The sequence below is a fragment of the Varanus komodoensis genome, unplaced genomic scaffold (assembly GCF_004798865.1).
Source record: "Varanus komodoensis strain SLA01 unplaced genomic scaffold, ASM479886v1 scaffold20_1, whole genome shotgun sequence".
Taxonomy (NCBI): domain Eukaryota; kingdom Metazoa; phylum Chordata; class Lepidosauria; order Squamata; family Varanidae; genus Varanus; species Varanus komodoensis.
Genome location: NW_025335587.1, coordinates 18,949,969 through 18,963,324, shown reverse-complemented (window position 1 = coordinate 18,963,324; position 13,356 = coordinate 18,949,969). Strand labels below are relative to the sequence as shown.

Below are 13,356 nucleotides of genomic sequence, written 5' to 3'. Positions count from 1 at the left end.
AAATACAGCAGGCAAAGCAAACAATGCTAGACTCGCCCTCAGGACACAAGCCATGACCAGAGTTCCTCTCTTCTGAATGCCAGGATCTGTGCATGGAGAAGGAGCCCTGCTGGATCGGGCCCAGGCACCCGCGCCGGCTGATCAGCGCCCCATCAGGACAGGCCCATGACAGCGCCCTCCTGCCCATGCTCCGCAGGAGCTGGGGCACATGGACATAGTGTGGCTGGCCCTGGAGGCAGCACGGAGCTACTGTGAAGCGATCATCAGGCCGGCGGTGCCTCTGAGCAGGTGCAGAGTGCTTTTGGACAGGACGGCCACACCGGAACCCGCTCCATCTCGTGGCGCGGCTCCAGCCGCCGGGATCTTTGACCGAGGAGCAGCGCCAGCTCCCCGCCGAGGAAGACAACTTCCCGTAAGTTACGGGCATGGATGCAGGCGAAGGGGCTCGCTCCCGTCCTCCCCCGATCGCCCCCCCCCCCACCCCACCTGGCCGCCAGGGCCGGTGCCTCTGAGCGCGTCCAGAGCGCCGCCGGGAACAGACACGGGGGCCTGCAAGGGCGCCCGAGCCGCTCGGGCGTGTTCCTGCTAGGCCAGAGCGGGGAGAGGCCGACCCAGCGCCCGCCGCCCGCCCCGCTCAGCTCAGCTCAGCTCAGCTCACCTCTCCCGGCGCGGCCGCAGCTTCATGGCCGGCGCCGCGACCTCCGCGCCGGCTCCATCCCCGCCGCCGGGGCCGCGCGCAGGCTGGAGGCGAGCGAGGAGGCGAGCGGCCGGCCTGCTTCCCTGCCTGCCTGCCTGCCTGCCTGCCGGGCGGCCTCCCACTACCGGCCGCGGGAGGAAGAGGAGTGGCGGCCGGGGGCGGCTGCCAGGCCGCGGGTGTCTCGTCGCTATGGCGACGCGCCGGGCCGCGTCCTCCGGAGGCCTGTGAGGAGGAGGAGGAGGAGGAGGGTGAGGAAGCACGGCGGGGGGCTCCAGGCCCAGTGGCGTGAAGCGCTCGGCTCATTCTCGTTCCCGTTCCCACGTTGCGATGCCGCGGCCGGCCTCGAGGGGGAATAACGCCTGCGGCCGAAAGGAGCCGCGCAAATGCGGGCGTTCACTGCCTCGGGCTGGTCCTCCCGTCCCCTTCTCCTCTCCGGCGGGGCTTGCAGGGCGGCTTATCGCAACCCCCGCGCCATTTTTTTCTCTGACAACAGCCCTGCGAAGTAGAGCAGGCCGAGAGTCCGGCACAGGCCCCAAGTTATTGAGAGCCGGTGGGGTGAGGGGGCTGGAGCTGGGCTGGGTCTCGGGCGAGCTGGGCCCGAATCCCTGCTCGGCCACCGAGCAAGCTGGCTGGCTTTGGGCCAGGCCCAGCCTACCTCACAGGGTTGTTGTTGTGGGGATAAGGTGAAGGAGAATGGTGCAAGTCAGCTTGAGTGCTTTAACAGGAAAAGGGATAGAAATCTAATAAATGCCCCAATGAATGTCATGAATGAGCAGGGACTCAGATTTGCATCTTTTCAGTGCTGCTCAGTATCCCAGACTGGCCCTTATTTGGACTAAAAACAGCAGCACAATTCTATATGCATTCATGTATGTATTTATTTCATTTCTATACCACCAGTTTACAGCAATACTTACTGATATATGCTGGTGACTCTTGGTCTAGCTCATGATACACATGAGTTTCCTTATGCTCACAGATCTCCTCGGTTGGATTGGTGCCTCTCTTTTCCACTCATCTTTTAATACCTTTATGAGGCCAACTCAGTTGTTAAAAAGAAGTGAAAGCAGGCTGGTGGTAAAACTTGATGCTCTTTTTAGCACGTGCAAACCATCTCCATCTCGGTATATAATGGCCAACTTGCTGGTAGTCATAGATCTGATCTGGCTCCCCACCAGTCTGCTTGGTAAAAGGCATTAAAAAAGAAAAGCTAACTTGCTTAAGAAGCTTGTATTCTATGTTTACATGCTGGCTGTGGAGCATGGAATAGCACAGCAGCATTAACAACATTTTAGGACTTAAATATAAGGCTGTAATAATTGCAGTCTAAAACTTGCTTTGCAGAGAGTAAAGATGATAATAATAGCCCTAATCCAGCACTTGGGGTTGTGTTTGCAGTAATCTGATTCTCAGTCGTTTCATCTGTGTCACAGTTTAACCGCAATATCGTGCGTTGAAGGCATTCTGACAAGAAACTTAGAAGGGATCCTTTACGTTTTTGGAAAATGCTGCATCAAAAGGAGAAAGAAGCTGAAGAAACGCCCGGAGGAAGATGGTGTAACAATGACCGAGGTTTCAGGGACTCTTGGTTCACTGCCTGTCTACAGGAGACATTATTACCTGGAAAACCATGGCATAAGGTACAGGGCATGGGCGTTAAGTCCTTATCCCAGGGGTAGGCAATGTGGTACCCACAGCTGGAACTGCCTCAGAGCACAGTGAGGGCCTCTAGCCCTCTTTCCTCATGGGTGCCTTTTGTTCAGAAGTTCCCATGAAATGAAGCTGCTACTTTCATCAGTACTTGGTGGTGCCCAGAACAGCTTATCAAACTGCCAGATGTGCCCTGGAGGCTAAAAAGGTTGCCCACCCCATGTTGTTTTCTTGGCTTACTCCCCTTCCTTAACCCACTGTCCCCCTATCCTAATAACAATGCCATTTAGCATTAATATGTTGCTTAGGAGATTCAAAAGGTGTTGCACATTTTCTCAGTTCTTCCCCTAAGAGTGGGACATCCCTTCAACTCCCCAGCCAGCCAGCCAAGCTCACTGACTGATCTTCTGCCCACCACCATCTTGCAGTGCCGGTGGGACCTGAACGCCCCCCCCCCCCAGAGAGGTGGCTGTAGCTGCTTGCCATCTTGGTCTACCAGGCTGACGAAAGAGCTGTGACAGCTGTCAGGCAAGGGTTGAAGCATTGTCACACACTGTTACAAGGTCACACTCTTCCCCCTTTCTGAGTAGAGGCGAGATAAACCAGTCAGAGACTTCCAGCCAGCAGGGGCTGGACAGCAAAGGTAAAGGGTTCCCCTTCTTTGCTGCTTTGCTCTCACTGGCTGCTAGGCAAGATCAGTCTCTGTGGTCTGCAGGACACAGAGCTGGTGTGAAGGCTAGGTTGTTTGGGTACCTGCTGAAAAGACCCACATTGCAGCAGGAGCTGACTGAGAAGAACCCCCAGGAGCACCTCCACCCCTTCGCCGCTGCATCCTGTTTGTTCTGCTGTCCCTTGGGTGGCAAGGCAGAGGAGCAGGAGATGCCACATCCGGCGTGCTTACTGGCTCTCTGCCTGTCAAGCAAGCAGGCGTAGCAACAATGAACAAGAGGACCAGGAGCAGCTAGTGACAGTGGTGATGACGGACGGGACACACTGAGGGATGGAGTTCCTGGCGGTCTCTTGCTCAAGGCTCCTGAGAAATCTGGAGCTGGCACTTAGGCCGCTCCATCCATTGCCGAGGTTGCGAGTGGGAGGGTGGTCCTGCCTCCATGTCACGGGCATCCAGTGACATCCAATGATGCTGGGTGGCGTAGACATGCGATTGTATCACAGCTGATGACTCCTCTAGGTTTTAGAGAGACTGGAAGCTGCTCTTGCTGAAGAAGTAAAGCACCAGATAAGTGACTTGAAAGAAAGAGAAATGGTTTTCCATCTCCTCGGACAGAGCTTTGTGGAACGACATTTGAATGATTGTCCTATTCGGCCAACTTCACTAGTAAGCGTGTTCTAGGAATTCACTTATCTTTGATCTAGAAGGAAAGGTGGTTTTATTGTTTGTTTAAAGCTTTTGCATCCTGCCCTTCACAGTGTCTCAGGGTGGCAATAAAATAAATAAGATACAGCATTAAGAATAATATATAAAATCAATCTTAAAAACAGTACTAGCATTTAAAATAATGGGAAAATAAACAGGTTGTGGCTTGGTGCCAAAATGAAAACAGCATCAGTGCCAGGAAAACCTCTCTGGGGAGCCCGTTCCATGGCTGGGGTGCCGTCACAGAGAAGGCCCTTCCCCAGGTAGCTACTCTCCTGATCTCCTTCAAAGAGGGCTCTTGAAGAAGGACCACTCCAGAGCTTAGAGTCCGGGCAGGTATATATGGAAGGAGGCGGTCCTTCAAATTTCCAGGTCTTAAGCCATTTTCTTACCAAGAATACTCAAACCTTTACTACACCTGTGTGGGCAAATTTCCATTTTGGATTTTTTTTTTCTGGGAAGTAACTTTGAGTAGTTAACAGTTGCTAATACCTTGGGTCTATTCCCTCACCCCTACACTACTGCTTATATATATATCAATCACACACACCCCAGAAATAGAATGATTCCAAAAAATGTGTTCTTCTCATAGTTCCCTGACTTGAACACGTTCCGCAGCATTGGTCTGGAAGACAATGCGCGAGCCTGGCTACGGAATCGGTGCTTCAAAGCAGCAGAGCGCATGAACTGTCAGTTCCATTTTGGTGAGTCCTGCTTGGGGCCGCATGTGAGCAGGGCCGGAGCCGAGGGCAGACATGGCTGGGTGCCGGCCGAGCACCTGCAGCACCGCAAGCCCCCACAGACCGCGCCCCGTGGAGCAGTTCTGCTTCACGGACTCTGTGCATCGCACAGACGGGCTCTGCACTTGCCGGGAAGGTTCAGGAGCTGAGGGCGTTTTGGTGGGAATCTTTCCCCCACCCCAGTGTCCGTATAAAAGGGGGCAGCTCCTGCTGTCTCCCTCAGTTCTCCTTTCCCACTTGGCCATGGAGCCAGTGGGGTGACTCTGGACCAGTCCCACACGCTCAGCCAAGCCGGCCTCACAGGGTTGTTGTGGGCATCAGAGTGAAAGCAGGCGGAAGAGAGTGCTGCGTTCGTAGACAAAAGGGGGATGGATATTGAAGGTCGCTAAAATGCTCCTAGCCAGTGAATCTTCCCAGCCAAGGGCTCCATGCAGGCTCCGAGCGCTGATAAGCTATCGGAGAACAACAGCTACAGGTAAGCAACCTGCCTTTCTTCATTGTTGCTACCTTCTAGCTCACCTGCTGCTTACTCTGGCGCACACGGCGGTGGTGGTGGTGCTAAGATGGAGGAGGAGATGCTGCAGCTTGCTTGCTTCCTGCTTGGCAAACAGTAGCAATGATAAGAGCAGTGGGGAGAATGATAAGGGCCGGGGGGGGGGGGCATTGAGCGTGCTTTGCTGAAGGGCCCCCCACAAAAACCAGTTGCCCGTACTGCACATGAGCACGAATGCAAACTTAGCGGGTGGAGGGGATCCCCAGTAAAGCTCATCCTTTGGAGCATCATCATCTTTACTCCATTGGACTTAGATCCCACCTTCTTTCCTCTAGTGAGGGATCCGAGTCAGCTTCCACAACTCCATGTTTATCCTCGCAGCAACCCTCCTCCTCTAGGGCTCAGATTCCATTATAAATGTGCGGTTTTTTTTTTATGGCTGCGTCTTGCTCAAGACCGTCAAATGAATATCTTCACTGAGCAGGGATTTTGTTTTGTAAGCATTGCTTTTTATCACGTATTTTTTTTTAATAAATGGACAAATGATTTAAAAAAAGAAATGGGTGCAGAGAAATCTATTTGACTAGTAATATTCTTGCTGTGTGAGCTTTGAGGTAATTAAAGTTTGTATCAGGGAAGGTCATGCTGTTTCCAAATTGACTCCGCATTGTGGGAAACCTGAAAAATAGTGTTTCACATCGCTCTCTGCCAGAGAGCAAAAAAATTAGATGATTGCAGCCTGTCGTCTTTTTTTTTTTTTAATTCCCCACCCCACCCCACCCCACCCCAGCAGAATAGTTTGCATGTGAAAAAGACATCTGTTTTCTTTCATGTTAATAATATCACTGTTTCAAAGGAGGTTGGTGAAAAACAGTTTAACAGCAACAACAAAAAGTTAAAAGAGGATCCGTTCTGTATTCCTGCCATGCCAAAAGCTTCCCATTTTCCTTGCTTAGAGTTTGAAGAGGAGTCTTGTAGAGGTGGGGGACTTTGACAAGGCATGGGCACCATTACCAATGTGGTATGTTTGTTCTTGCTGTATTTCTTAGCTTGCTGTGTTGTAGGAAGCTTTAAAGGTCAGCTTCACTGGAAGAAAACCATACCGGAGACTTCTTTGTGGTGTTTCCGTTTTGTCATACATGTTTATTTACAAACTTGTGCATGGACCTGGCTTAACACAGGTGGGCATGGCATTTTGTTTGGCACAGCAAAGACGCCCAGCAAAGTAATGGAGCTGTCGGAGCTGAACGCCTTGTGCCCGCTCCATATGAATTAAGCCGTGCCTTTCAGCCTAATAGTTCCCCCAGCTTCATCGTGTTTTTATTGGAAAGCTGTATGCTGGATCAGTTTGTCTGTCCGTGGTGGCTTAAAGACATGACTGCAGGCGTCAGCTGCAGGGACATATTGAAATTAATGTGTTTAAAACAGAAAAAAGCTGAGGTACATACCTTTAGGGTCCCCTTGGTATGCATGCCAGGTTGCCTTTGTCCAGGTTTCACATGCTATGATGCAAACAGAGGAACAGACAGACAAACACCTATCTATTAGCGGAATGGGGAAAGCTGGCGAATGTCTGGTTGGCTGAAAATGGCAACACGCCAGTACGGAGTTTGTTTCCCTCCTTTATGGAAACATAAAGGTTCGGCGCCAGGCCAAGACCTTTTTATTTAAACAATATTTTAATAATCATTGATTTTATTTATTGGTTTTATGATTTTGAGCCAGGATGTTTCCGGATTTTATATATGTATGTATTTATAAAGTTGGAAGCCGTCCTGAGGCTTATGCGAATGGGAAGGCATACAAAAATTCCAAATTAATAATAATAATAAATAAACACATGATTTACAAGCAAGCAGTTTGCTCTTGGAGCACCCCTCCACCGGCTGCTCATTCTCAACTGCCGGCAAAGCTCAGATATTTGCCCTCATCGCCCGCTGCACACAGAACTGTCCAAACAGTTTCTTTCAGCCAAGCCTTACCCAAACAGACAGAGTGTGTCCCTGCTAGAAATCTCTACAGCTAGTGGCGATGTGGTTTGAATGCTGGACGGGGACTCAGGATATCCAGGTTCCAGTCCTTACTCAGCCATGGAAGCCCACTGGGGTGAGTTTGGGCCAGTCACGGGCTCTCAGCTTCCCCTACCCCACAGGGGTGTTGTAGGGATAAAATAGGGAGGACGAGAACCTCGTGAGTTGTCTTGGGTGCCCTGCAAGTGGAAGAGAGACGGGGTATAAATGGAAAATAGTGGTAGCGGTCATAATGGTTGCCAGAAGCGATTGCAGGTAGTTAGGCAGGTATCTTCTGAGCAAGCGATCAAGCGATGGAGAAGGTGATCGATGCAGTAGGACCCTGTTCCTGACCAATGTACAGGCATGTTCCTTTCTTTGAAGCAGAGGGGGACGCAGCTGAACTGACGCCGGAAATGGCCCGTTTCCTTGACGATGCCTATAACGTCGTGGCAGCAGAGATGGAGTTGCTGCTGGCCGGCAGTGCAGTCAGGCACAAGGTAACTGGCGCTCTCTTCTGTTCTGCTGACCACCTGGCAACGAACACGTGTTACTTACCGCCAGGATCCCGTTGTTGCGACAAGTGGGAAGTGTGTGGAAGGGACGGGCTTTTATATCACGAGAAAAGTAGCAAGTCTCTTGTTCCCTTCGCAGGTGTGCTCTACTTATTTCTTGTATTTAGTCTCATTTTCCAGACAATTCTTGTCTCAAAAAGAAGCCTCTCGCATTACTCTGAAAGGAAGATAGTCTGTGTCATCCAAGGGTGTATTGTCTAGAGAGACCAGACACACACGGGGAGGGGAGCACAGGGAAAAGGAAGCATTGAGAGACCAGCTTTTAAGGCCAGAACACAGCATTTTTTTCAGCCCTGACTAAGACTTTTTAAAAGGATTTTTAAAGGGCAGTAGCGCTTCTGCTTGCCCTGTGGCGTTTGCAGGTTGTTTTGCATGATTTGGCATGATTTGCTATTAGAAACACGAATTTATAACAGCTTCTCTTTTGTAGGAAAGGAGCGTGCAGGAGAGCGAAACCTTCTGCAAAGTACCCCAACTGTCCCTATCAAGGGAGCCAACCCAAACTTCTGCTCTGGTGCAGCGGTCCCGATCCATTGCGAGTGAAGACATTAGCCTAGTCTTATCCCAAAGGCCAACTTCACAAATCGATGGGCGGGAAAAAGGTACTTTGGGATTCTGGCATTTCAGGCATAAACCTGTGAACAAGCTAGATGGGAGTGTATCTAAGGGCCCTGACTTGTAATATATTCATCCTGTTTTGTTTAAAAAGTTAGGAAAGTGCCTTATACAAATTCAGTCCATCTAGTTCAGTATTATCTACCTTAGTTATGTCCAAGTACTGGCAAGGAGCCTTCCTTCTCACCATAATTCTACGCACGTCTGTTCAGAAGTGTCCCACTGTATTCCTTGGACATACGATTGGAAAAGTGCATATCTCAGAGAAGGGCAGCATGTAAGCTTCCAGATGCTTTGGTTTACATCTCTGATCAAGCTTAGCATACCCAGAGATGAGGTCTGATGGGAATTGTAGGCCAAAACCTTTGTGGGGGGGGGCACAAGATATCCGCCCCAGTGCACGGGATAGAGAACTAAAGAATGCTGATTAACCAGCACTACAACTGACGTATTTCTTCGTTATGTTTGCGCATGTGTATGTGTGTTCTGCTTGCTTGGCTTCCTCTGCCAGCCACGAGTGCCAGGCCCTCTTTGAAGAGTTTGTTTCCCTCCTTTATGGAACATAAAAGGCCTCCACTTCAAAGTCATCCACAAGTGTTTGCTTTCCCAGTGCTAAGAGCTGATAGAAGTTGTTTTCCCCACCCTTGCTCCATCTGATGCAGAGTGCCTTCTGTTCAGGCGAAAAGCCGTTCAGCATACAAGACCAGTGAGGTAGCACACCCTCTCCAGTGTATTGTAAGCGAGGTTTAATTTACTGTGGCATATGCATCATTTTCCAGAATAATTCCACTCTGCCAGCTTCTTCTGAGCCTTCTTAGCTGTGTACCTCTAGGGTGTTTTAAACATTATGAATTAGAAACCAAAGACTTCAGTCCTGGAATAAACACCAATTGTGCAAAAGCTGGGGAAGGAGGGAAAGGGGGAAAAAGAGAAGAGGACAGGTAGCAAATAAGCTTTTTGCAAAAGGCAGAAGATGGGGAGAAGATACTCAGATGCTCTTGCATGGCAGCATCTCGATATCCCAGTGAAAGAACCATAAAGCTGCCTGGGGAAGATCTGCTAGATGGTCTCTGCCTAGTGACCCACAAGGCCGGCTGAGTTGCCTCCTTGTATATTTTCGTCTGTCTGTCTGTCTGTCTTCTCTATACTTATCCCTTTTCCCATAAGCGATCTTGACAGGCAGCAAGGACTTCACCCAGATAGAGACCCAGGAAGGTGTTCCCCAAGCTCTTATCTGTATCCCATGTGGCAAAGGACTACCACACCCAGCTCCTCTGCTCCAGACGTGGATGGGCAGCATCCATCACAAGTGGCAGACATGGCAGCCGGCTACGGGGCTCAGTCCTTTCTTCCCCGCCAGGCCTCTCCAAGGGATGCTCATATCCCCGACGGAGGGAAAATCTAATCTGCATCTCTCCACGCACTATCTAAGGAGCGGTGCGTTTGGAACATCTCGCTGGGGTGATAAAATCTCACAGTGCAGTGGCTGAGCTGCCAGGCACTCAGGGATCCCGAGAGGTCTTGAATCCACAGGTATTCCAGGAAGTGGTGCTCCATTTTGGTTGACTGAGGGCGGACCTCCTCTTTCTCCCCTCGCATATGCTCAGGTTTCCCAGTTCTTCGCAAGATTTGTATGCTTAGACCTTTAGCTTTCTTGTTGGGCTGTAGTTTCAGTTTTTGCAAGTTAACATGATAAGTATTTTTATATGTTTGCTTGTGAGTCACTGTTCAATTGTTCTTACCTCTTCCAGACTTCCAGTGGCATATCAGGCCTGAGCTACATCCCCCTGTCCTCAGCTGCCCGGAGAGCAACTTATTAGGGAATATGCTCTGCGATATAATCTCACAAGGTTCTGAGAATATGTCTATCGTGTGCGAAAGACTCAGTGGGAAATTACTGCCGTGGATGCTTCGGCAGTTCCTTTGGAACGATAAGCTCCTGAGGACAGGCTTTGAAAACCACACGACTCAAGGGCAAATGTAAGCCTCTGTGGTGGGGGGGACAAACCCACGGGGTGTGTGGGGGAGGTGGTCAAGGCAGCCTTCCTCCAGGTCCCAACCCGGCTTTCCGAGTCCCTCCAGAATGCCACCCCTCATGCCCCACCCTGTCACCCAAAACCCACAGCTGACTGCATATTTCCCCCCAGATCTGTTGCTGCGAGAGAAGCCAGGGAGAAATTTGAGCAAACTGTAGCGCAGAGGGTGGCTGAGCGGAAGCTTCGAAGTGCCGCTCGGTCACCGCTTTCAGGCCTGATTGAAAATGCGGTGGTGGAGGTAAGTCGAGGGGTCTGGCAGAAGTGGCCGGGGTGAAGGCATTTCTGAAAGGCTGGGGGGGGTGAGGAGTCGGGACCTGGGACCAGGCTGATGTATCGGCATCATGAAGGGCTGGGCGACACTTCCTGTCTGGGGGAGGGCCAGCAACCAGCGGGTGCTCGGGGGGCCAGCCCAGAGGCCTTCACTGGGTAGAAAGATGCTCAGAACAGCAGCTCTGCAAGCCCAGCACACAGGCCGGGCCTCCATCCACTGAGCTGAAGCTTCTGGCTCTGATGCCAACAGCCCCTGTAACGCCCAAATGTTGTTCCATGCCCTTGTCAGTTATGCCTGTATCCTGCCTTTCTGGCTCTTCCTCACACGGTCGTTTTCCTCTTCGCGTCAACTCCTTACCATGCTGCTCTTGTGGTCACATGCCCTTCTTCTCATTCATGTATTCCTTTTCCTTTTTTACATGTGTATCAAGGAACCCTGGGCAATTCACTCAGATCAAAACCCTACAAAGATGTTATCCCCATAACTTCTGCTCTCCTTCTGACAGACATACCGACGTGTTCCCTGCATGCGTCCTTTTGCTTCAAATGAGCAAATGGTTTTAGAGTCCTGCAAGAGCCTAAACATCCTTTACGTTTTCAATGGCGCATATGAACCCTACCTTATCTACTGGCTCTTTCCTCTGCAAGTAGCATTTAAGCCAATAGCACCAAGAGGTAAATAATTTACAGCTAAAAAAGACTCCAGGCTTTCCATTACCCCCTCCCCAAGATTCTGAAAATGCTGGTCTTGTATCTCCCCCCCCCCTGCCCCCGGCCGCCCCCTTTCCTCTGGCAATGGGAGAGATTGTCAGGGACATAACTTCTGAACTGCCGTAAACCACCGAGAGAGTTTCAGCTGCTGGGCAGTTTCGAAATGAAACAAACACATTGTCATCCGTTGTAGAAGCAGCTCTTTGTGTGCGTCATGAGCATGTAAATCAGAGAAGAGCAATTCCACACTTCCAACATTCCTCCTCTCTTGCCTTTGTGCATATTTTTATTTGTCATGCGTAAAGCCCAGCATTCCTCCAAGGAGACTCAGGAAACATGAACAGTCCCCTCCTGTAATGAGGTTTCCCGTGGCTGACATTTCTAGCCGGCATCGCGCTGGTCATAGTGGATGAAATGAGCAACAGGAAAATCCGCACTGTAGGGTTGCGTCAGACTGAGGGGGGATCGTCACTGAACTGTGGGTTGTTGAAACATGGTTTATTCTCTTGTCTGTGGTCAGCAACCAGAGTTCACCGTGAAATGACAAACCCCAAGTTCCCTTCATGGGTGGTTCATGGTCAGCGAGTCACAATCACACGTATGCCAGCAACTCCCCCAGGTCCAACAGTACCCAGACTCTGGATCCAGGACTCTGTGTTTGGACTGTTGAGGGATTAAATTAGATGATTTGAGATAATTTATTAGGTTCCACTCAACTTGGTGATGTAAAAAAAAATAAGTAAACATGCAGAGAAGGTAGCGCTTCCCAGAAATGTTAGCATGATGGTGTAATTTTAATTTTAGCAGAACAGCCGTATCTACTAGCCATGTACCTGCATGCTCTGCATGGGAAACTGTTTCCAACCGGGACAGAGATCTTTGCCATGGCCGAGTCAGTGATGAAGCTTCTGGAGAGAGAAGACCCAGAATTCTTTGCTCACCTTCAGCAGGCTTTCAAAACGAACATCACCATTGACCCTAAAGTACATTTCTGCCGTCTTTGGGGGATTTTTGTGGTGTGGGAGGTGCCCAGACTGATGGGGCCGCAAGGCTTCGGGTTTCGGTGCGCACCCTTAAAAGGTAGGGCAAGCAACCTAATAAATGCATCCATGAATGGATCTGCATGCATCCGTCCCCCACTCTCCTCTTGCTCTCAGACACCTGACTCGCCTGTTGGTCCATGAGCGATTCCACCCTCCGTCTGTACACTCGTGCCCACAGAATACAGGCGGCATGTACGCAACTCTCAGTTGGGCTGGGCCTTTGCACACATCCTGGTCCTCATTTTTCCTGACGCATATTTTTCTATGCATTATTGCTGAAATGCACATTTTTTTTCTTCAAGCGATTTCCACTCAACGCATTTTCTTGCCTACCTCTGTATAATATAAACGTCTTTCCATATAAATGTTCCCGATCCCTTGTTTTGTTTACGCACTTTTTAATGAAATGTGCAGACTGTACAACTTGGCTGCTTTATGGTTCATGGGCAGATTTGGGGAATAGGAATTTGCTAAGCTCGTATTAAGACACCCTCAAGTAATTTCTCGGTCACCCCAACTCTGCATTTGGTGGCTGCAGCCTTGAACTGACTGCTTCCAGGCCAAAAGCTCCTCCTGCTAACAAGTATAACGCATGTTGTAGTTATTCCATCTTTCCTAAGTTTTTTTTTCCTGGTAAGGAAAAAGATGGATGAAGGAGTGAGGGAAAAACAGGAGGGTTAAAACTGAATCTTGATAAAACGTCATTAATGGGGTAGCATGGTTGCACAGTAAAGCCCTCGTCTGGAAGCAGCATTCCCCTCCCTCCCTCCCTCCCTCTCTCTCTCTCTCTCTCTCTCTCTCTCTCAAATGTTCATGCATTCACACGTTCGTTCCACTTTTAACAAGTGTGCATCCTAAATTGTAGCCCAGAATCATCCATCCAATTGATGTGGAAGGTGTTCCATAACTGCATGAAATTTGGCGGGAGGTCAGATTTACCTCCTTCAGCCTGTATATTTCGCCTTAAATGCTGTCCTCCTTATTTACTTTAGGATTTCTTAGCGGAACTGATACTTCAGGAAAAAGGCAGCGCTCCAGGGATTGGTGCGTCCGAAAGCGAGCCTGATCTGAGCATCACACAGTTGCTGCTGACCAGCCCAGTCCTTTTTCTCAGGAAGTGGATGTGGGAGGTAAGCCGGTGA

At 50.1% G+C, this 13,356-nt stretch overlaps 2 protein-coding genes across 2 annotated transcripts in view; one reads left to right on the top strand and one right to left on the bottom strand.

Moving 5' to 3' along the window:
- Nucleotides 1-806, bottom strand: part of RNFT1 (ring finger protein, transmembrane 1) — a 15,696-nt gene extending 14,890 nt beyond the window's left edge. Inside the window, exon 1 of the mRNA XM_044430143.1 lies at nt 659-806. Within this exon, the coding sequence (XP_044286078.1) occupies nt 659-684 (26 nt within the window). The 5' untranslated portion in view covers nt 685-806. The remainder of the gene's footprint in view (nt 1-658) is intronic.
- LOC123023552 lies at nt 381-13,356 on the top strand. The gene is made up of 8 exons (XM_044430394.1): nt 381-412; nt 2,131-2,337; nt 3,537-3,683; nt 4,315-4,426; nt 7,352-7,618; nt 9,906-10,134; nt 10,302-10,428; nt 13,207-13,356. Exons 2-8 carry the CDS (start codon nt 2,203-2,205, stop codon nt 13,354-13,356), a joined length of 1,167 nt encoding a protein of 388 aa, XP_044286329.1. The 5' UTR covers nt 381-412; nt 2,131-2,202.

Coding starts and splice junctions, on each gene's coding strand:
- LOC123023552 (XM_044430394.1), top strand. CDS start 2,203: ATGCTGCATCAAAAGGAGAAAGAAGCTGAAGAAACGCCCGGAGGAAGA. Junction 7,619..9,905: donor GTCTCTTGTTCCCTTCGCAG/GTGTGCTCTACT, acceptor TACCTCTTCCAG/ACTTCCAGTGGCATATCAGG. Junction 10,429..13,206: donor TTGAAAATGCGGTGGTGGAG/GTAAGTCGAGGG, acceptor TATTTACTTTAG/GATTTCTTAGCGGAACTGAT.